At 48.5% G+C, this 23,597-nt stretch overlaps 2 protein-coding genes across 7 annotated transcripts in view; both read right to left on the reverse strand.

The window, feature by feature from the left end:
• The window catches only part of SETD2 (SET domain containing 2, histone lysine methyltransferase), a 76,473-nt gene extending 61,560 nt beyond the window's left edge, over window positions 1-14,913 (reverse strand). Inside the window, exons 1-2 of one of the 2 annotated variants that reach the window (XM_079794373.1) lie at window positions 14,670-14,913; window positions 7,211-7,300 (exon numbers count right to left, since the gene is read on the reverse strand). In XM_079794373.1, coding sequence (XP_079650499.1) covers window positions 7,211-7,300; window positions 14,670-14,707 — 128 coding nt within the window. In that variant the 5' untranslated portion in view covers window positions 14,708-14,913. The remainder of the gene's footprint in view (window positions 1-7,210; window positions 7,301-14,669) is intronic. The other variant, XM_079794374.1, reaches the window with a different exon arrangement.
• Window positions 14,914-20,749: 5,836 nt separating this feature from the next.
• KIF9 (kinesin family member 9) overlaps window positions 20,750-23,597 on the reverse strand; it is a 38,610-nt gene continuing 35,762 nt past the window's right edge. For 3 of the 5 annotated variants that reach the window (XM_079795280.1, XM_079795282.1, XM_079795279.1), the window contains one exon: window positions 22,964-23,271. In XM_079795280.1, coding sequence (XP_079651406.1) covers window positions 22,987-23,271 — 285 coding nt within the window. In that variant the 3' untranslated portion in view covers window positions 22,964-22,986. Of the gene's footprint in view, window positions 22,487-22,963; window positions 23,272-23,597 lie in introns of those variants that run through there. The other 2 variants (XM_079795283.1, XM_079795281.1) reach the window with 1 other exon arrangement.

The raw sequence follows: 23,597 nt of genomic DNA on the forward strand, positions 1-23,597 counted from the left end.
CTCTCATCACTGATGTTTCTCTCTCTCCCCCCCTCTCCTTTCCTCTCTGAAATCAATAAAAAATATATATAAAAATACCTGTAGTTTTCAAGGCATCACGTACATAAAAAAAATTTTCACAGCGTGATCTCAGAATAACTGTATTTCATCAATTCTATGGTGTACATTTTCCTCACATGTAACACCTCTGCAGGATGCATCGCACTATCAATTAATATCACCGTTTAATTGGCAGTGTTTTTCCCTTCTTAATGATTCATAAACTCGTTGTGTCTTACAACCTATGGCACACTAGATTTGACTTAAATTCATACACTGTGACGTTTTCCCAGAACAGAAAAGGTCCAAACACTTCAAGTGCCATCTACGTCTTTGCTCCTCTTTCAGGGGGCACCCAAGAGTACCCATGCTTGTCTGCATGGACCCCTACATAGGAAGTGCTGGAGATAGAGGGGACGGAACCCTTCCCCAAGCCTCAGCCATCTCACTCTAAATAAGCAAATGAAGAGAAAATCCTGACAACCTGTGAAGAAAGTAATCACACGGTCAAAGGGCTGAAGAGACATTGTAAAATATGGAACTGGCTGGGGGGGTGGGAGGGGCCATTTCAGAAATCAGACAACTGCTAGACAGAGATGGCAAGACATATCCCATAACTTGATAATAAAATAAAAAGTTTATAATAAAAAGGATATAAGCATACAGAAAATTTGGAGAAAATATCAAGTTTTTCATCCTAAGAGCATTTCATGTTAATAAAGAAAAGTCAAATCACAAACAAAAAGTGTCAGAGCCGGGTTAGCAGTAGAGTCTGGAACGGTAAGGAGGGGGAGAGGAAAAGGCAGTGCAGTGCCCAATTCATAGTAGATAGACCCTGAGCACTCCAGAAGGAGTCAAATCTTGCTAAATTCGTACTCCTCTTAGAGAATAAACTACATAAAAACTAGACCCCGTAACAGAATATGAAACTGCAGGAGGAGGGAACGGTGAAGAGGTAAAACTCAGAAGACAGGAGAAGTGGTCGATAACAAAAGGCAGGCAGGCAGCAATGCAGCCTGAAGACCATTTGGTCCCGCTGTCACGTAGAATGCATCCCGCAGAGCCACCCCTAGTCCGCAGAGCGCCAGAACAGCGGCTGCCTCCGGGAGGCCTTCTCGGGGACTAAGTGACGATCTTCACCATTCGGAGAGAAACAGGATTTTACAGCTTGTTTATTCTTTCAGGTTTGTTTCCATTTTAGTGTTCGTTCCTTTTTTAGGTTTCTAAATCTTTGACCTCCTCAACAAGCACAGATGAACACATCTGACCTGAAGGAGAAGCTGGAACTGCACTGAAGTCATGCATGTTTCGACATTTATACACTTGGGCACTTACAGTGCCAAACATTCAAGACTTAAATGGCTCAGGTAGTCAATGATATGGAAGAGCACATCAAAAAGGAAGTCTTCATAAGAAACACTTTTATCACAAAGAATCACACCCACCTAGTTCCCTGCTGAGTTTACAGCCGTACACGTACACGGCTGGTTTGCAAACCTCTTTTAAACAGTCAGTCCTTCAGTAGCCCAAGGTTTTGATTGGGCAATAGGTGTTCTAGCTAACTACCAGGAGTTAGCTGGGCTTAAGGCAACGGTGACGTATCAGAATGGATCCTCCCATCGCATACAATCACCGACTGCCCAATGGCTTGCTTTAGAAAGGCAACTCTGTGCACTGTCAGTATCAGTACTCCTATTGATCTCAAGGCTGTTTGTTCAACAATTACTTAAAGCTCGACCTCTCTCACCCTGGCGGGTGTGGCTCCGTGGATAGAGCGTTGGCTGCAGGTTGAAGGGTCCCAGATTTGATTCTGATCAAGGGCACATGCCCGGGTTGAGGGCTCGATCCCCAATAGGGGGCATTGCAGGAGGCAGCTGATCAATGATTCTCATCACTGATGTTTCTCTCTATCCCTCTCCTTTCCTCTCTCTCTAAAAATCAATCAAAACATATTTTTTTAAAATTTTTATTTATTTCAGCGATAGCAAGCGAGATAGAAACATTAGTAAGAGAGAAAAATAGATGAGAAACACTGCTCAGGTGACTCCTGCACGCCCCCTGCCAGGGACTGAGCCCACACCCAGGCATGTGCCCTGCCTGGGGTTCGAACCAGTGGACTCCGGGTGCATGGGACAATGCTCAACCGACTGAGCCACACTGGCCAGGCTCCCTGACCACTCTTAAATGATGATCCCACCACTTTACTCAGTGTCCTATCCTCTTGCCTTCTCAAGTATTTTCATTTCCAATGTATTCCCTTTCTTCTATGCGCTCTCTCTCTCCAGTCTCACTGGCTAGTCCTCCTTAATCTTATTTGTCGGCTCTTCCTATAATACCAGATGTCTTCACATTATAGCGTCCCAATACTTTTCTCTGCTTGGTCTTCCTCTTTCTTCTCCATCTACTCTCCTCTCTCCTACCTCACCTCATCCAGATCCTGGGTTTTAAGTACCATCTATAGCAGGGGTGGGGGATGTACAGCCCAAGGGCCATCTAAGGTCTTTGAAATCACTTGGTCTGGCCCTGCCAAGGCATTAGGGTGAGTTAATTGGTTGGCCAAATATAGTAGGTTCAATTCCGGGTCAGGGCACATGCCCAGGTTGTGGGCTCTATCCCCAGGAGGTGCAGGAGGCAGCTAATCAGTGGTTCTCTCTCATCACTTATGTTTCTATCTCTCCCTCTCCCTTCTCTCTCATCACTTATGTTTCTATCTCTCCCTCTCCCTTCTCTCTCATCACTTACGTTTCTATCTCTCCCTCTCCCTTCCCCTCCAAAATCAATAAAAATGTATTTTCTTATAAAGAAAGTAAGCATAAATAGTAAGGGCCTTGCTCATTTTTTTTTAATCCCCAGGTTTTGATAAAGGTACACAGTAAATAATTTTGAACAAATGAGGAGTAGAGATAAGAGATGAAAGGTAGAGCCCTGGCTGGTGTGGTTCAGTGGATAGCGTGTCAGCCTTCAGACTGAAGGGTCCCAGGTTCGATTCCGATCAAGGGCATGTACCTTGGTTGCAGGCACATCCCCAGTAGGGGGTATGCAGGAGGCAGCTGATCGATGTTTCTCATCGATGTTTCTAACTCTCTATCCCTATCCCTTCCTCTCTGTAAAAATCAATAAAATATATTTTTAAAAAAGAGAGAGATGAAAGGTAGAGAGACTGCAAATGGCAAAAAATATGGAGTAGCCACCGAGGGAAGGGCGTTATTAACACCTGTAGTCTTCGGGCCAGTGCCAGTGGCCAAATTTTGTCCCATATTCAGAAGTACGTAAATGGAGACTAAAGTTTAGAAACTTTTACAGCAATGTGATATGTACCAGTGATCAACATGCTTATATATTTTTAAGCAACTACAGACTGACAGGAAGTTGCAGAAACAGTAGAGTGTCTGTACTCTCACCCAGCCCTCTTCCAACGGTGACATCTTCTATAGCCACTCAAACGTTAGAACCAGGACACCGACAGTGGTACATTACTGTTAGCCAGACTAGATCTTATTCAGTTTACACCCTTGTTTTTAACTTGATTCATATTCATATTTGTGCGTGTGTTCTATGCAATTTGAGTCCATGTGTATAGATGCACGTAACCACCACCACAATCAAGATACATGACTGGGAACTGAGCGCACAGGCTGTACTGAAACATGTTGGTAGGCTGGATTTTGCCAACTAGCCAATTTGCCACCTCCTTTTCTAAATCGTGCCTTTTACAAAATCAAAATATATGCATTGATGGCCTCACAGAAATTACTTTAGTACACCTAGGCTTAATCTATAACCTGAAACTTCACTGAAACAGAACAGTGTCACTTACTTTCCTCAAACTTTCTCTTAATGAGGACAAAAGGTAAGAAAATTTCCTAACAGGGAAATTTCAAAGTATGACCTAAGTTCTTTTTGCAAGTATTCGCCAACCTTGTACCAGTATGCCTTCTGCCTCTGTAGTACCGTAAAATAGGCACAGGTTTTAACAATTAACTGTGAATAATGCAAATTTCTGAATCAGAGAATCATTATGTTAGAGTCTTAATGTTGTACAACTTAGGTTAGAGAAGAATGGTCCCATTTTCCCAAACAATTCTTTAAGTAGAGAAAACATCCACGCAAGTTACATGAAAATTTCTTATTTCAAAGGAACCATAAATGTACAGCCTCTAGTTAATCCACAACCACTTTGATTCCCTAGTGTTCGCTGTGAGGGATGATAGCTCTGTGGCATCTTAGGCTCCCACAAATACGTTCATTATTGCTACACTGGAGCTCTGTCTGTCCAAAACCATGACTTCAAGTCCTACGGGCACCGTGGACTAGGACTACCGCACCACCTGGAGACAGTTCGCACTGAGACAAGACAAAAGTAGCGCAAGCAGCAGCACAATAGTGCGTGACATGAGGAAGGCATAAAATAAGCATTACCCCTCCCAACAGAAGGCAAATTATCTACAGTAAACAGATAAATTTCATTGAGGTAGAATTAAATATTTTGTCAGAAATCGGTGAAAATGTACTCCACTGAAGTGTTCCCCAAGGTTAACTGTAACAGGTTTAAGCTTACCATGTCCATTAAAAATTAAAAACAAAACGTTATTGTCACAGTTATGAGAAGTATAGTATAGTCTTTTTGGCAGATCAACAGCAGTTTATTAAGGAAGAATGTCAACACTGAAACCACCAATGGCAGCTGAATACAAAACCAGCGTTTTCCCAGTCACAGCGCTGCTGGCTGCACTGGAGACAAGGAGACCGACGGCCAGGAACACTCGTGCCCACCTTCCTCCGACTCCTTTTCTCTTTAGGAGAAGGTCAGAGCGGTGTCCGAGGACAGAAGGGGGGGCACAAGGTGGAACCTGGCTGTGATAGGACAGCTTTTCAGCTGGGCATGTGCTGGCTGCAAAACCCGTTAGCTATCAGTGTTTCTGTGACATATACAGATGCCTGTGAATTCTGATTTTCATCATTACTACTTTTTCCATATAAAAATGTTTTAAATGTGTTTGCAAGCATGTGTATTTTTATAACTCTCTAACTTTTAAGATACTTTAGGTGGTGACTAATACAAAGCATACAGAAAAGCTAACATTTTATTAGAGCCTGTATAACCATTTATCCATTCCTTCACAAGACTTAGACTCGTTTGGTTCTTTTGCTAGGACCTAAGGGATTTTGTAGTCCCATATACTAGAAAATCCAAAGACCATGATGAACACCTTATACGGTAGACTTATTCTTTTAAATGGAGGAATCCCAGTAACTAGCAGCTGGGTACATAGTAGTACATGCTTAGTAACTGTTTCAGCTGACTTGAGTCTTCATAACTTTATTTCCACCACAGAAGCAGTCATAAAACATGCAGCTTATGTTACAGAGTGGAGATGGATACTCTGGTCTAGAGTTGATAAGTTAATAGAAGAGTTACATTTTTTAACCAGGCAATTTTAGAAAGTACTTTGTGTGTGCTCAAGATCAGAAAAAATGGATTTCAATATGAAGGGTTTTTGCAGCCCTGGCTGGGTGGGTCAGTTGGTTGGAACATTGTCTCACAGATCGAAAAGGCTGCGGGTTCAATCCCCAGCTAGAGTGCATATGAGAGGCAACCAATCGATATCTCTCTCTCTCTCTCTCTCTCTCTCCCTCCCCCTTCCTCTAAAATCATTTTCAAAGGGTTTTTGCAGCCATCTATATAATTTATGAAAAATGTTAGCTCTACTTTACATTAACACAAAATTCATAAACACTTTAAACCTGACACGCATCATCTGCCAACTAAAGTAGAGAGTATATCATGAATAACTCACCAATAAATAAATAACGATTCACTAAGAGGCTAAAAACATCAGACAAAAGACTCAAAATACAAGTCACTGAAGCAAATATTGGTGATTACTATACAGCCCTCCCAGAGAGACCCTTACTACACTTGGCAGAGGTGAGCAGCAAGAACCGCTCTAGTCGGAAAGCAGACTTGCTCCAGGTTCTTGCCAGCCCACAGCAAGCTCCCAGGCCGCCCTCCAGCCTGCAGCAATATCACCCTCATACCAACACCCACACACCAACCCAAGGATATTTTCACTTGTGAGATGTGAGCATCTGACAGAAAAGGCATTCTAAAATAAAAAGCATCTATACTAATTCAGACCAATTTTAAACCTCCATCTAATGACCAATGTATATGCTCAGTTGGAAAAGACTGAAGTAATTGTTAGCTTGATTTTTTTTTTAAAGGCCCTAGCCGGTTTGGCTCAGTGGATAGAGCATTGGCCTGCGGACTGAAGGGTCCCAGGTTCGATTCCGGTCAAGGGCACGTACCTCAGTTGCAGGGTCCTCCTGGCCTGAGCCCTGGTCGGGGCACATGCATGAGACAACCAATTGATGTTTCTCTCACATCGATATTTCTGTCTTTCCCTCTCTTCCACTCTCTCTAAAAATCAATGGAAAAATATCCTAAAGTGAGAATTTAAAAATAATAATTAAATTTTTAAAAGGGGGAGGCTACCAATTAAACATAAAGTACATTATACATGAACTCCAGTTAGGGGGTACAAATACAAACCCCATTTCGTTAGTATACAATAACCAAAACTTTCACGAGGTAATAACTGCCTCTCATCTGAATCCATGAAAGCGGACTGCCCGATATAAATCCAATCATGAAAAACAACAAACCTACTAAATGTTCAGTTGGCCAACTTGTCAGCCAACTTCAAACCAACCACTTTCAAGAGACTGCACTTAAAGGCCTTGAGCTTTCTCTTTAAAATAACCAAGCAACTGCCTGACGGGCTTGGCTCAGTGGTTGAGCGTTGACCTATGAACTAGGATAGGAGGTCATGGTTCGATTCCCGGTCAGGGCACGTGCCCAGGTTTGGGCTCAATGCCCGGGGTGGGGGGATGGGGGGTGCAGGAGGCAGCCAATCAAGGATTCTCTCTCATCATTGTGTTTTTCTCTCTCTCTCTCCCTCTCTGAAATCAATAAAAATATATTAAAAATAAAATAACTAAGCAACTAATCAAAGTAGGGCAGGAATGAAAACTCTTTAATCCATCAGCACCACAGCAAACATTAAGTATGGACAATAAAGTACACTTTTTTGAAAAAAGAAAAAGGTATAGGAGTCAAACTCTAAATAAAATTGTGAAAACACTATCATAAATTACCAGACATACTCACCCCAGGGGGAAACAGATTTGAAAGGAGACACCTTCCACAAAGCACAACATGTCATAAGGCCCTTTTAAACTGCTTATGATAACCAGACACCTTAAGAAAATAAAACAATATAGTAAATCCATAGTATAGTATAGTATAGTGCCTATTAAAAAAACGATGAGCACATCTTACATGTAAATGCAAACATGATACAGTAAGTAGAAGTGGTATGTATAGTAGTAGGACTCCATTTACATAAAAACAAAAATCAGTCCTGGTCAAAGCATTGTCTCCGTATCAACAAAAATCAACAAGAGAGCTGAAACCGGTTTGGCTCAGTGGATAGAGCGTCGGCCTGCAGACTCAGGGGTCCCAGGTTCGATTCCGGTCAAGGGCATGTACATTGGTTGCGGGCATATCCCCAGTAGGGGGTGTGCAAGAGGCAGCTGATCAATGTTTCTCTCTCATCGATGTTTCTAACTCTCTATCCCTCTCTCTTCCTCTCTGTAAAAAATCAATAAAATATATTTTTAAAAAAAAATCAACAAGAGAAAACATCGGGAGAGTGGAGCAGGGAAGAGATGTTAAGGGGAGATTTCTACTTTTTTCCTCTATAAACACCTGTATTTTCTCACCCTCTTGCAACAAGCATTTGTTGCTTTAGTGATTTAAAAAAGGAACCATTTCGCCGTGGCCAGTTTTCCTCGGCGGCTAGAACACCGGCCTGCGCCCTGAGGGACCAGGTTCATGCCCCATCCAGGGCTCGTGCCTCCGTGGCAGGCTCACTCCCCGCCTCATCCGTGTGCAGGAGGCAACCAGTCCATGTGCCTCTCTCACATGGAAGTTTCTCTCTCTTCCTCTCTCCCTTCCACTCGCTCTAAAAATCAATGGGGAAAAAATATCCTTGGGCAAGAATTACCAAAAAAAATAAGAGAAACCATTTTAAACATTCTATCAGACATTGTTATTTCTAAAATATCACATTTAAAGTTAGTACCAAAAGATCATAGCAAAGTAAGTACCTCCCAGAGCTTGAATTTAAAGCTCTATGTTCAGATATTAAAGAAAAGACTAAGAAACGTGACAATTAAGTGAAATATGTAATCCTAGACTAAAATTAAGACACTGTTGACACTATTAGAAAAATAGGCAAAATTTAAATATGAACTGTATTCTAGTATATGGTAACCGATTGTTAAGTTAACATGTATGAATTTGATTACTGTATATTAGTTATCTAAGAGAATGATCTTAGTTAATACTATGAAGTATTCAGGAATGAAGAGTCATGTTTGCAATTTATACTCTCAAATAGGTTAGCCAAAAAGAAACAAACACGTATATGTTTTTTATATAGGAAAATAAAGCAAATGTAGCAAATTTCCCATTACTTGTTAATCTAGACAGAAAGTATATGGGAATTCATTATACTATTCTTATAAATTTCCTGCAAGTTTTAAATTTTTTCAAAATAAAAGGTTGCTTTTTCTCCCCTAAAGAATGAATCTCAGAAAGTAAAAGAATTCAAAAGCTGATTTTCAGTGACTCTAGGTATAAATGGTTCGGTTTCCAATATAAATAATCTCTCAGGGTCTTAATAATTACCTAGAGCATTATAAAATAAGGTACTCAACAGTACTGAAAGAATTAAAAGAAATGATGAAGCTGGTCAACTTTTGATTCTGTAGCCCAGTCGAGTCATATTTTGCCATCCAGAATATGACTATTCGAGCTTCTCTGCAAAAATTGACAGTGCCATGGAACACTGAATATGAGGGTCAAGAAAAACTAGTTCATCTGTTAAAGAGTATATCGTAACGGATTTCATTCTTAAAAAGGGAAATAGATTAAACCTAGTCACTATAGTAAAAGGTAGCAGAAAAGATTTGTGAATACCAAAATTCCACTAAGGAAATTAGGAAAGTATGATTGATAATCTTGTATGTACAAAGTGTTTTAACCATTGGAACATTTCTTAGGAAAACACAATTGCATCAACAGTTGCTTCATACCCTGCTAAAGACATAATGTATCAATAGAAGAATCATCCGCCTGAAATCTAGAAAAGGCAAGCGCAAAACAAAAAAGGACACGAATGCTGGAGGGATATACTTTATCCTAAGTACTTAGGAGAGTTCATGAGGCTTTCTAGACTTTACCAGAAAACCCTCCAAGTAATATTTTGGCCTCCATGTACCTCAGTAGCCCCAAAAAGGGTACCCTGGCCTGTAGAGCCAGACCTCAATACTACAAAAATATCTCTCTTACAAAATAACAAAAAATTTTATTCATGTACTGTATACAAAGCTACTAAATGTCTAGACCATATGTGGAATCTGGTGATTACATTGAGACTTTCTCCTAGTTGGCTTTCTATGGCATCTCTATCCTCAATGTAGCCAAGGTGAATTATGAGACTTTATCCTCACAGCTTTATATCTTATTTAAAAATACTGAAATATTTTTCCACTTAATTAAGTTTAGTTTTGCCAAATTCACCATGCTTTTCATATTATGGTGCCTTGTAAAGTAACTGTTATTTCTAGCTGCATCTTTCCATTCAATATTCATCCTAACTCTTAAATCCTCATAAAAACCTTTCCAGAAAATGCTATTATGATCCCCTTTACAAATAAGGACACCAAGACAGAGTCATAACAAAACCTGCCCTGTGAAAAAGGTAAGGTTCTAAACCAGCAGTTATTGGCTCCAGAGCCCAGAGGTTTAACTTTTTTGTGCCGTAGGCCATTTTGGCAGCCTGATGAAGTCTGTGAATGGCCTCTCAGCTTAATATTTTTTAAAATGTATAAATACATATAATTACAAGACACCAGTTACATTGGGGACCAAAAAAACTCCCCAAATGTGTTATAATAGAAATATGCTTCTTAATCTAGTGGTGGATCTCATATCCACTGTAATTTTAATGTAATGATGAACATAAATCACATTTTGAGGTATCTACAATAAACACAATCCTATATAATAAAAGGCTAATATGCAAATGGCTGAATGGTGGAATGACCAGTCACTATGATGCGCACTGACCACCAGGGGGCAGACACTAAATGCAGGAGCTGCCCCCTGGTGGTCAGTGTGCTCCCTCAGGGGGAGTGCCACTCAGCCAGAAGCCGGGCTCGGCCATCAGTCGGACATCCCCCAGGGCTCTCTCCCTACCCCTGCCCAAGTGCTTGAATTTCATGCACTGGGCCTATAGTCTAATATGCTGTGTCTGACTGGTCACTATGACACGCACTGACCACCAGGGGGCAGATGCTCAACACAGGAGCTGCTGAGCTGCAGTGACTTGGCAGCAGCGGTTCTCAGGTGAGGCACCCCGAAACCAGAGAAGAGGGAGCCCGAATACTTGCGGGCCGTGCGATTCCACCTTCGGCCATGGGTTCTGTTGTTGCTGGGGCACTATCGTCCGAATATGGTTTACTGCACACGTGCGTTTGTGTTCCACACCCGGTAAGACAGCAACTTTGCAGAGTGCCCTCTCGCACGGGGCCTCTCGGGGGATGTCGAAGAGCTGGTTTCAGCTGATCCCCGCAGGCCACCTGCCGGAGGGACCCTGCTCACTCTGCAGATGCCGGGGAGGGATCGTAAGAGGTTGGCTCCAGAGCATGTCTGGCCCTTCTCGCCCAGTCCCGCCCTGTGGGCCACCTTCTAATTAATTTCCTTTCAATGTGCACAAATCCGAGCACTGGGTCACCAGTGTATTATAACGAGATCTGTGATGTGTACTAGTAGAAGCACAGGTACTGTTAATAGTACTGTAGTATGCTGTTTAATTAATAACTAAAAGAAATGCCAACTTCTAGTTAGATGCTAGTGAAGAGGTAATTTCCCCCTAAGTTTATGGATGCTATCCACACTAAGACCCTTAACATCTCACACTATAACAATCCTCTCAACACTCGTCTAAAAGGACTCAACCTGGGTCCCCTCTTCCTAACTGGACCCCTTGATGATCCCATCCAGTCTAGTGGTTTTGGATACCACCTAAGGGATGACTACACAATTCATCCCTAGTCCAGACCCTTCCCCTGAACTCGTCTAAAGGCATCTCAAACTCATCACGTCTACAACTGAACTACTGACCCATTCCCCAAACTTCCCTTCCTACGGTCATCCTCATCATTGTTGACAGCAACTCAATCTTTCTAACTGCTCAGCCCAGAAACCGGGGAACCATCCTGGTTCTTCTCTCACATGCCACATCTGATCTATCAACAAATCGTATTGGTTTAATCTTCAAAATATACCCATAATTCAACCATGTCTCACCATCTCCTGTTACCCCCTTGGTACAAGTCACCACCAGCATCTCCCTCCTAGTTACTAGCTTCCTACAAGTCTCCCTGCTTCTCCTATTGTTCCCCCTGCAAACTGAGAGAGCCTCTGAAGCTGAAAGCAACCATGCCACACCTGTTGAAAGCTCAGGGAAAAGTCCTTAGAATAGCTCCACAGAGACCTGTGAAATCTGCACCCCACCCCACCCCACCCCGATCCACTCTTCCTCTTTTCTGTTCATCCCATTCTAGCCACACGGGCAGGGCGCACCATGGGTTCGCCTCAGTGCTGTGAGCTACTTATTCCCTCAACGTGGCGTGCTTTCCCACCAGGCAATGACATGGCGACCTACCCCGCTTCGTCTCTGCCTCTATGTCACTCAAAAAGGCTCACCCAGTCCTCCTCATTTTAAATTACATCTTCCCCAGAAATGCTGGATCCCTCTTGCTCCATTTTTCAAAGTGTTTACCTTTGAACATTCTATATTATTTATTGTTTACCATCTCTCACTAGCAGGTGCCCACAGGGGCACACGTTTGTTCTGTATGCCCCACAGTATACCTGTGTTTGGCACAGAACACACACGTTGTTGTGCTCGAAACAGCATTTCTATCGCTGCAGCGGGTGGGCCCGTCTCTACAAGAGTCCCTTGAAGGTTCTGACCAGCTCCAAGCGGCAGTGTCCTCAACACCTGGGCCTGGGCCTGCCCCGTAGCAGGCACCGAAAGGCAGATACGCAGGGGATTACAGCCGCTTGCTCTCACCTGAAACAGAACCCTGAGCCCTATGTGCCCCAGGAAAGCCAGGTCTTACAGCTGTGCCTGCCTAAAGAGTGAGCACAAGCCAAATACACAACACCAGGCTCCAACTGTCACTTCAAACTGCTTCTACGTGTTTCGTGCCTCAATTTCTTCATGTATCTGAGAACCATTTCAAAGGAAAATCTACGAGGAGCCCTTGGTCACTCCTTCCGCCAGCCTGTCACCGCCTCTCGAGCCCACCTCATCTCATCATGCTCGCCTTCAATCTTCCTCACGTTTTTCCTGATGACCCAGCCGGAAGCAATGAACCTGCCACACTCTGTGCCAAGTGCTTTTCACACCTTATTCTCATTCGATCCTCCCAAACGCCCTATGAGGCTGCTGCCTATTTCAAAGATGAGAAATCCAAACGCAGAGATGGAGTCACTCGTCCAGGGTTCAACTAGTGTTCAAACCCCAGTGTGCCTGACGTCCTATTGCTTTACCTGACACTAGCCTGCTCCTCTGTCCAGCGGCTCAGACCCTATCTGACACCTCCCACCTCCCAGCGTCTGCTGTCCCTTCACTTCTCTAGGCTTCCGGCTGCATCTGAACCACAGTGAGGGCGCCCAGGACGCCTCCACTTCTAGTGTTAACAGAAAACACCTTATGACTCTTTATATAGTCCAGGCAGGGCCGTACACACATCCATATTTCAGAACGTAGTCTCTGTTAGCAATCCAAAGCAGTGGCAACAGAAAAGCAGTGAAAAGACCTCATGTAAAACAACAAAAAGTCTTGATTCCTCTCCACTCATGTCTATCAAGATGCACTTGGGTCTACTTTCCCACATGGTATGAAAAGCTTTGTTTCCCCGAAGAAATGTGAGGAGGGGACCGCAGAGCCTCTGGGCCCCATCAAACTCCGGCAAGGAACTGGGAGCAGGCCGCAGCCTCCCGGGCTCCCCGCTATCCCGCGCAGCGCAGGTGCGCAACAGGAGCTTTCCTGGATCACGACCATTTCTGTCCTTTTAGGTTTTCCAAGGCCCAAACCAAAAGCCAGTAACATGAGCTTTGTAATGCACCCAATGACTGTGCAGTAAATCAAAACCCTTTAATGAAGATACTGTTAACCTACAAGCAACCACCTAGGAAAGGAGAAAGCCGCGTTGTCAGAACGCATGGCACATGAAGAGCTGGGCTTCGCTTTAGGAAGGCAGGGTGATCATTTCTCCTTTTGTGCAGGGGCGCCCCTCCACGCCCCAACAGAATCCTTCGGTGTTGGCCTGGAAGCTAACAGCTATTAAGATCCAGACAGTTCTGGACCAAGGGGAAGAGATGTGCAAAAGGGTTGCAAAGGAAAAAGGAAGGAAAAGGGGGAAAAAAAGAGAGCCCATAAGAGAACTAAGGTAAAAAGTGTCCAAAGAGGGGCCTATTGGTTACCCTTCTGGCCATAAAAGTAACAGTTCGTGGGAAAGCCCCTTCGTCTGCCCCCAGCACCGGCGAGCAGAGTTTCAGAAGAATAGCTTCGCACAACAATGGTCTCCGAGAGCAGTGCGTCCAGGCGGAGGGCGGCCCGAGGTGTGCAGCGCACTCGCAGGAGCAGACACGGCCGTGCCAACACGCAGGGACGTCCGAGGCTGCAGGAAACAAAACACCCCGGGCCGCACCGCCCGGCTTTCTAGAACGCGGCCCCGCGGGGCCTCCGGGCTTCCAAGCACGTCTTCTCGGGAGCGAAAGTCATCCCCTTCGGGCGAGAGGTTCCGGGGTCCTTCCGAAAGCGCAGGGCTGGGGACCGGGCGACAATGCGGCCCTCCGCGGGCTTTCACTTTCGGGCGGAAAAGCAGCCCCGGTGTCACCGCGCCGTCGCGGCTACAGAGGCCTCGCCACCATTAGGGCAACCCCAGTGCCCAGGGGCCAACCTGGGGCCGGCGGCCGCCGCCGAGGCCGGGGCCCAGGTCCGGGAGGAAAGCAATCAAACGCGAGCGCGCAGCGCGGGCCCCTCCGCGGCCCCGAGCCGAGCGGCGCGCGCCAGGCCCTTCCGGTCCCAGCCGCCGGGGCCAGGAGGCCGGGAGCCGGGGCGGGCTTCCACCCGAGCCCGGGGATTCGCGGCCTACCCTCGCCGGGGCCCTCTCGCCGCGTCGGGAGCCGGCAGCTGCTCCGCCTCGGCACCCGGGCCTGCAGCGCGGCCGGCGCGGAGCCAGAGGAGCCCTCGGAGCCGCGGGCCGGCCGGCCGGTCGGTGCGGACGCGGCGGCGGCGGCGGGGCCGCCCCTCCCCCACCTGCCCGGCCCAACCGCCGGCCCGTGGCGGCCCGGGCGAGGCGGCGGCGCGGGCCTGTCCCCAGGCCGCCCGCGCGCGTCCCCGCAGGCCCGTTACTCCGCGCGCCGGGCGGGCTCGGGCTCGGGCGGCGGCGGCGGCGCGGGCGGCCGCGGAGCTGGTACTTACTCGGGGGTCGGGTGCTCGGGGTCGTAGAAATCGCCCATCTTCCCGGGCGGCCGCGGCGGCAGCTGCTTCCCCAGCGGCGGCGACGCGCGCCCCCTCCCCGGCCGGCGACGCGAGGGGGGAGGGCGGGAGGCCGCGGGTCCGACCGCGGCGGCGGCAGGGGCGGCCGAGTCGCTGCTCGCTCCCTCCTCCTCCCTCGGGCCCTCCGCCCGCCGCCCGCTCCCCTCGGCGCCGCCGCCGCCCGCCCTCCGCAGGCCCGGCCTCTTAAAGGGGACGCGCGCCGCCGGGAGGCCGCCGCCAGGACCCGGCGGCGCAGGCGCGCTTCCGGCACCGCAGCCCCGGCCGGACCCAGGGCGGCTTCCGGAGCCGCGGCCGCAGCCCTGCGAGGCGGCCCCAGCCGGCGGCGTCGGGAGGACGGCCCGAGTCCGCCGGGGCACCAGCGCGGGCCCCGCCGCCGCCAAGACCTGCCCCTCCCGGGGCCCCGGGCACCCGAGCCCGCGGCGCCGAGGCCTCCCCGGCCCGAGGTAATGCTCGCCGCGCCCCCCGCGCCTCACCGTCGGTTCCCCTCCCCGCGGCCGCTCCCCGCCGCTTCATCTCGGTCCCGGCGAGTGCAGAGCCGGCGCCGACCAGGGGTTCGCCCCACGCCGATCCCCGGGCGCCCCCTGACTCCACCCCCGCCCCTCTGGCCGCCCTTCCCCCCTCTTCCTGCCCCCGCCGGGAGACCCTGACCCACCCCGCCTCTTGCCCCCGCCCCTCCCTCTCCCTCTGCCCCCACCCCCTTCCTCCTGCCCCTCCCCCTCCCCCTTCTTCCTGCCCCCGCCGGGCACCCCTGCCCGCACCCCAAATCTGCAGGCCCGCAGCTCCGGTCCCGGGTTCGGGGGCCTCAGGGGACACACCCTTTAGGAATAAAAGTAGTTGCTCACTTTTCTGCTCGGGGACCTGGTGCGGCTGCGGCCTTGTTTCCGAGGAGGAGCCGGTGCCCGCCGTCGCTTCCCCCCGGGACGTGGGAGAGGCGGCGGCCGCTGGAACCGGAGTTCGTGGGATGAACTTCTTGGTGGTTTCCTTCTGCCCCTGAAATGTTGAGTCGGGTTTACCGGCCGACAGTGAGAGGGAGGTGGGCGCACGCCTGGGTGCCGAGCGCCCGCCCCAACCCCCTGGGCTGGCGGTCCGAGGGGGCCTTTGGGAGGGGATTGGGTCTTTTTAAAAATGCACTTTTATTGATTTCAAAGAGGAAGGGAGAGGGAGAAGAACATCAGTGGTGAGAGCCAAGCATGGAATCTCAAGGATCAGCTGCCCCCGCACGCCCCACTCTGGGGACCGAGCCCGCAACCCGGGCACGTGCCCGGACCGGGACTGAGACCGGGACTCCTGCTTCCGAGGCGGAGGCGACCCTGAGCCACGCCCGCGGGGCGGGGACGACGGAGATTAGGGCGTGGATAGGAGAAACCCCACTGAGCCCGGTGTCTGCCCCGTCAGAACAGGTGAGAGCCTGGGCAGAAGGCGCTCCTCACCGCTCAGCCCTGCTGGCACCTGGGCCCCAGAAGCCTGAGAAATAAATGCCTTTTCCTCAGAGCCACCCCGTCTGTTGTATTCTGTTACAGCGCCTGCACTCAGGGTGTCCCTCATGGGAACGTGGTCTAAGGCAGGGGTCGGCAAACTCACTAGTCAACAGAGCCAAATATCAACAGCACAATGATTGACATTTCTTTGGAGAGCCAATTTTTTTAACTTAAACGTCTTCTAACGCCACTTCAAAATAGACTCGCCCAGGCCGTGGTATTTTGTGGAAGAGCCACACTCAAGGGGCCAAAGAGCCGCATGTGGCTCGCGAGCCGCAGTTTGCCAACCACGGCCTTAGACTCTAAGGGAACATACACCCTTGGCCAGCTCCTTTCCATATCGTGTGTGTGTGTGTGTGTGTGTGTGTGTGTGAACATATGCTCACAGCGTCTGAGTAAATTGTGTCTCACTTGGGGATTATGTTGGCATCGCATCCAGGTCCAGTCACCAGAGGTTCGGGTCTCCCAAGGCCACTTTTCTGCAGATGTAAGTGACCTAATTTCTCTCCTCTGTACGACGAGTCCATTCGTGTGGACAGGCCTGTGCAGTGCCTCTCAGGGAGTCGGTCCGTCCAATAAGGGTTGTCTTTCAGGCTTGGGACCTGAGGCCTGTTTGCCAGAGGCCATTGGGAGCCACTCGGTATTAGATAGTAAAAGGCTACTTTAATTTTAGGTGGAAGTGGCTGAAACTAAGTATGAGTTGATAAGGCCTAAACTGAGGTGAATGAGTGAGAAAGAAGCAGTCAAGTATATGTTTCCTATCCTATCTAATAAAAGAGCAATATGCAAATTGACCATCACTGTCGCAAATATGGCGGTGCCCAGTCCTCTCAGCCCCACTGGAGTCCCCCAGTCCCGGGGGTGGGGAGAGGGTGGCTGCTGAGAGCAGGCAACATGAGCGGCCTGGCGGAATGCTTGCTTTGTCGCTGCAGCGACGAGTCCAGTGCTGCGTGCCCAGCCGCGGATGGGCCTCTGGGCAGTGGGTGTGGAGCAGCCAGGCCCCGCAGAGAGCTACCGGCGCGTGGACTCATGCACAGGGCTGCTAGTACTCTTACTAACAAAGGTACAGAAGTGGTCAAAACTAAAAAATGTCCTCCTATATAATAAAAGGCTAATATGCAAATCGACTGAACAGTGGAACGACTGGCCACTATGACATGCACTGACCACTAGGGGGCAGACGCTCAATGCAGGAGCTGCCCCCTGGTGGTCAGTGTGTTCCCATAGGGCAGTGGTCAGCAAACTCATTAGTCAACAGAGCGGCAAACCGCGGCTCGCGAGCCACAGTTTGCCGACCACTGCCATAGGGGGAGTAGCGGTAGTGGCAGGAGCCTCTTCCGCCTCCGCGGCAGTCGTACATCCCCTGAGGGCTCCTGGCCTGGGAGAGGGCACAGGCTGGGCTGAGGAACCCCCCCAGTGCATTAATTTCATGCACCGGGCCTCTAGTTTACCATAAGAAGTAATAATACGTAATTTATGTAGTTAATAACGTAAAGCAGTATAGAACTGATATCCTGGACAACAAGGTCATTTGAAAGTAGGATGAGCAGAGTGATGGCTGCAGTTGGTTTCCCAAGGCCCTTGTATTATTTGGGAAGAGGGGGAAAAGATTAACTCTAAGCTTTAGTCTTTCATGTGTACAAGTTAAAAATAGGTAACTACTAAAGCAGTAAGTATATAATTTCCAAATTAGAAGGAGAAAGAGAATTTTTAAAAAGAAAGATATAAAGATAGAAAAAAGAAATAGCACAAAAAATATGATAAAAAAGAAATGCAAATATTTCAGTAATTGTAAAAGTAAATGGAATAAACTGTCGTATTTTTAAAATATGTAATGAACAAAATAAAATCCAACCATATGCTACTTTTTTTTTTTACTGATTAAGGTATTACATATGATACACTACTTTTGATACATTCTTTTTTCTTTAATATAGACTGATGTCTGCCTCGTACACCTTTTTTTTAATGTTTTTATTGATTTTTGGAGAGAGAGGAAGGGAGAGTGGTAGAGAAATAGAAACATCTACTCGTATAAGAGAGAAACATCACCGATTGGCTGCCTCCAGCACGCTCCGTACTGGGGATCAAGCCCATGACCGGGAATCGAACCAGTGACCTCTTGGTTCATGCACGGGTCAATGCTCAACCACTGAGCCACACCAGCTGGGCTTGACACATTCTTAAAACCAAGAAAACAAAGATGTAAAAGAATGGGAAGAGATGTCATGCAAATGTAACAGTAGAAAGCTGGTAGAGCATGTACCCTTGACTGGAACTGAACCTGGGACCCTTCAGTCTGTAGGCTGATGCTCATCCACTGAGCCAAACAAGCGAGTACTCATCATTGATGTTTCTGTCTCTCTCCCTCTCCCTTCCTCTCTGAAATCAATAAAAATACTTAAAAATAAATAAATAAATGAGCCCTGGCTGGTTTGGCTCAGTGGATAGAGCATTGGCCTGCGGACCAAAGGGTCCCAGGTTCGATTCCGGTCAAGGGCGCATGCCTGGGGTTGCGGGCTCAATCCTCAGTGGGGGGCATGCAGGAGGCAGCCAATCAATGATTCTCATCATTGATGTTTCTATCTCTCCCTTCCTCTCTGAAATCAATAAAAATATATTTAAAAAATAAATAAATTAATTAAAGCTACTAAAGCCCAGCTGGTGTGGCTCAGTGGTTGAGCATCAACCCATGAACCAAAAAGTAACTGGTTTGATTCTCGGTCAGGGCACATGCCCCAGTTGTGGGCTTGATCCCTGGTGTGGGGCGTGTAGGAGGCAGCCAATCAATGATTCTCTCTCACTGATATTTCTATGTCTCCCCCTCCCTCTCTGAAATCAATAAAAATATATATTTTTAAAAAATTAAAAAAAAATTTTTAATGAAAACATGCTCCATTAAGCCTATTTAATCCATAATTTTTCTACACATTACCACTAAAGTTATTCATTTTTTCATTGTAAATATATTTAGAAAAATAATTTCAAAAATATTAAATTCTTTTATTGAGTTTATTTTTACTAGTACATATTGTTTAGAAAACACTTGAATCTTTGAAAACATTTTGTACCAAATGTATCTTATAGCTTTTGTCAATGTGAGTTTTATTTTGTGGTCTATCTTTACCTATAAAGCCAGTTTTTTCAGTTACATTTTTCCATCTTAATGTTGTGATGAAGATTTTATTCTTTTGTCAATTTTCAGTCAGTAACAATTTTATTTTGTGTCAGTTTTTTACTATTTTACTTTTTCCTGGGTCAGACTTTAGAATTCAGTTTTACCTGAAAGAATTATGTCAATGTCTGAAATTCCAAATTTAGCCTTCTGTATCCTTCCAACTACTTTGTGTGTCAAATATTTACTCTCTGTGCTATGCTATTGTATAGACAGAGCAAACAATGTCCTCCAAGTAAAACCTTCGGAACAACGACATTCAGTTAGATTTATGAGACCTGATAATTCTTCTGTCCATCCATCCATCCACCTATCAATTTGTCCACCAGCCCACTCACTTTGCCCACCAGCCATTCATCTGTCCACCCATCTACTCACATTAATCTACCCCATCTAACTACCCATCTATCCATCCATTCATCCTTCTATCCAAACATCCATCCATCGATCCAGCCATCCACCAGTCCAGTCACCTTTCCATTCACTAATCTACCCCTGTGGTTCTTAACCAGGGGCAATTTTGCCCCCAGGGAATAATTGGAAATGTCTGGAGACGTTTTCTGCTGTCATTGGTGGTTGATGCTACTGTCACCTAGTGGATAAAGGCTAAACAGCCTACAACACAGGACAGCCCTCAACAAAGAATTATCCGACTTAAAATGTCTTCAGTGCCCAAGTTGAGAATCCCTGATCTATTCCCATCCAACCACCCACCATCCATCACCACACCCATTTATTTAAATGTTTATTGAGCGCCTGTTGCTGTGTCTCCCAATTCTGACTGTGGAGTGTGTAAAACATAACAAGTGCACAGGTGTTACCCTTGAGTGTTGTGATTTTTATAATCAGAAACCATGGAGCCCTAGCTGGTGTGGCTCAGTGGATAGAGCGTTGGCCTGCTAACTGAAGGGTCCTGGGTTCGATTCCAGTCAAGGGCACAAGCCCAGGTTGTGGGCTTGATCCCCAGTAGAGGGATATGCAGGAGGCAGCCAATCAGTGATTCTCATCATTGATGTTTCTCTCTCCCTCCCTCCCTCCTTCCCTCCCTCTCCCTTTCTCTCTGAAATTAAAGTATATATATATATTTAAAAAACCATGGAAGTTTGTGAACGAAAAGTTAATCAATAGAGAGGCTTCTTTGCTTATTGCCAGGATAGTATGTGATATTAAATCATTGCTAACTAAGATCAACAATTTATCACCATATTAATCAGGTAAACAGAAACATACCAAAGATGAAAAACAAATGTCCAGGTTTTTTCTACCACAACTCACTCTACTCACTAGAATCACTTGGCGGCGGGGGGAGGGGGGGTTGCTTTTAGGAAATACTGTTACACGGATGGAGGTTCTAATCCAATTGGTCTAGGACGTGGCCCAGGCACCGGGATTGTATAGAAGCACCCAGGTGATTATAATATTCAGCCAGGATGGGGGCAGCTGTGTCAGAACTCAAAAATGCACACCCCCCTTTTTCTTGTACGTAACACGTGATTTTTCCTTTTTCAATTTATTCAGAGCCTAATCCTATAAGGGTCGGGGTAATAATCTGTCCCCTTTGCCCCTGCGTTCTTGGCTGGCCTTACTGTTGTGTGTGTGTGTGTGTGTGTGTGTGGCGGGGGAGGGGGGGGGCGGGGGAGAACGGACCTAGAATCACAGGCCCGGGATCACCGGATTGCCGACCACCGAGGGGAGGGCTTTTGGTCCATCTTCTGCTCCTGGAGCTTTTCAACCGAGTCGCATTGGCAGCGAGCCACAAGCTGCAACAGGAGCTCATCGAGCATCTTTGCGAATATCAAACATGGTAACATAATTTAGATGAAAAGATGTAAAGAAATAGAAACACTGGAACTTTTTAATGCTTGACTCGCTGTCAAAACTCGCAAATTCTTTCGTTTCTGTGGCTCCAGCCCAGAGAGAGGAAACTCTTACCTCGTACGATTTCTGCCATTCTGAGGGACCGGGATGTCACGGGTATTTACAGAAGGCCTTGGGAACTGCAGAGTTTTCACAGACGGTACCTTGCGCAATCTCTCCAGCATTTCCTAGTGGGGGAGGCCCTAGCAGGGCTGGTGGGGATGCTGTGTTGCGGGTAAAGGGCACGTACGTAGTTTTTTCTTATTCTATTGGCTGTTTCAGCCTTGGGCTCACTTTTATACTGACTCCCCGGCCTGGTGGTTCCTGGACCACACAGTGTGAACGTGAACCCCACACTGCGCGTGGCTACAGGTTCTCACAGGATCTGCGTGCCCTCGTCCCTGGGGAGTTTCCTGCTATTTCTCCATGCGGTGGGGCCTCTAGCTCTCTTCCTCCAGGGTGAAGCCTTCCTCGGTGGCTCCACCATCGATGGCTCCACCAGAACCCGGGGGTCTCGGGTGGGACAGGTGCCATCTAGCTCAGCCGTCCATCCGGTGCAGGTTCCGCACCTCCCTGCCAGCCTCCCTGTGGGGCTCTGGCTGCTGACTTCCTGGTAGGACGGCTCCCGTTTAAGGCTCTTGTTGTTTTGAGATAAAACGTTTCCTGCAGCCATGATACCTGTCCCGTCCTCTCTCCTCTGCCTTCATGGCTCAGGGATACAGAGAGGATGCTCTGCGAGAGCCGGCCGCTGAGGGGGCCGAGAGCCAGGCCTTCAGCCGCCATGACCCCCAGGGATGCCCCTGCAGGAAAGGAGAGGCTGACGTGGCACAAAGGCCTCCACGGAGCTGGCTCGGCTACTTGCTCTTGTTCTTACTGAAGACTCCGCTCTGACCCCACCTGTACAGGAAAGACAGCCTCCCAGACAGGAAACAAGCACACATTCCAGACGACAAGCTGTTTTATCTTGTCCCTGCATGTGAGACAGCGAACTGAAACCAGGAGTGTCCTGGGGAGCTGAGCGAGGGTCGGGTTGGAAGGACCCTCTGGGGGATGTCCCTCCCGGCAGGCCGGCCACTGCGTGTCCTCCGGGCGGGCCCAGCCTGGAGCAGACTGGCCGGAACTGGGCGGGTGGTTGGGCAGCTCCACTGGAGCAGGCAGGGGGCGCTGCCGAGGGGCCCCTATTTCCTCTGCGCCTTCGGGAGACCCATCGTGGATTTCAAGTAGCTGTGCTGGACTCGGAGAAGGGAAGGAAGGGATTGGTTAGGGCTCAGAAGCCACCCACCTGCATCCCCGTCATTCTTCCTGCTAGCGAGGACGCCCGCGCACACGTACACACACTCACTCACACACACACACACACACACACACGCACGCACGCACGCACACACTCACATACACACGCACACACACTCACATACACACGCACGCACACACACTCATATACACACACACTCACATACACACTCATGCACACTCACACACACGCGCACACACACACACACACACACACACTATGGTGTGTCCTGTACTTAGAGGAAGCACTTCAGGGCGGCTTCTCTTTTACAGACTGCCGCATCGCCCCTCTTACTCTTTGGGGCCATCGTGACGTATAGGGGTGACCTGGACACAGCACTGCGGCACCAGCACCGTCTGTCAGGGTGGAGATGGCCACTCACTGACTGAGCATGGATGCCCCGGGCAAAGGGTGATTCGCAGGAATGGTCAGTGCTCACAGCAGGCCCAGGCCTGGCCACAGCCTGTGGGACTCGAGCCGGCACACACCCGCTGCCTCTGGGTGACTGGCCCCCAGCCGGACGCTCCTCCCCGGCCTCTGCAGCGGGGAGTGGGATCCTGGGGGTGCCAGTGACGGGTTCCGAGGCCCACCGCCTGGAGCCATGAGCCGAGTTACCTTCTGTTCCCTCTTGACCTTGGCATTGTAGAAGGAGATGGACTCGGGGCCCTCAGGCAGCACGTCCTGCTGCAGCTGGCTGAACTTGTCCTGGTCGTCTTCTCCCTGGGGGCCCAACTCAAGGTCGTCCTCCAGCCTGGCCTGTCAGGACGCGCCCTGCCCGGGCCTGTGGTGGGCAGGAGGGCAGCCCCTGGCTGGGCTTGCAATTGCCCCCACGGCAGCTCACACGCTCAGGCCCTGTCTGCCAGCCTCATCACAGATGCCCTGTAACTGCCCCCTGGGCAGGGCGAGCCACCCAAAAGGTGTCACCTGTGTGCCCACCCTCGGTGACGGGGTAGAGACCTGTGGCTTCCCACCTGCCTGGGCAGCCGTGGGAGCGGCTGGGAGCAGCCCACACGTGCCACGTTTGTGGGGAGAAAAGGGCAAAGCAC

Source organism: Cnephaeus nilssonii (genome assembly GCF_951640355.1).
Source record: "Cnephaeus nilssonii genome assembly, chromosome: 17".
Lineage (NCBI taxonomy): Eukaryota > Metazoa > Chordata > Mammalia > Chiroptera > Vespertilionidae > Cnephaeus > Cnephaeus nilssonii.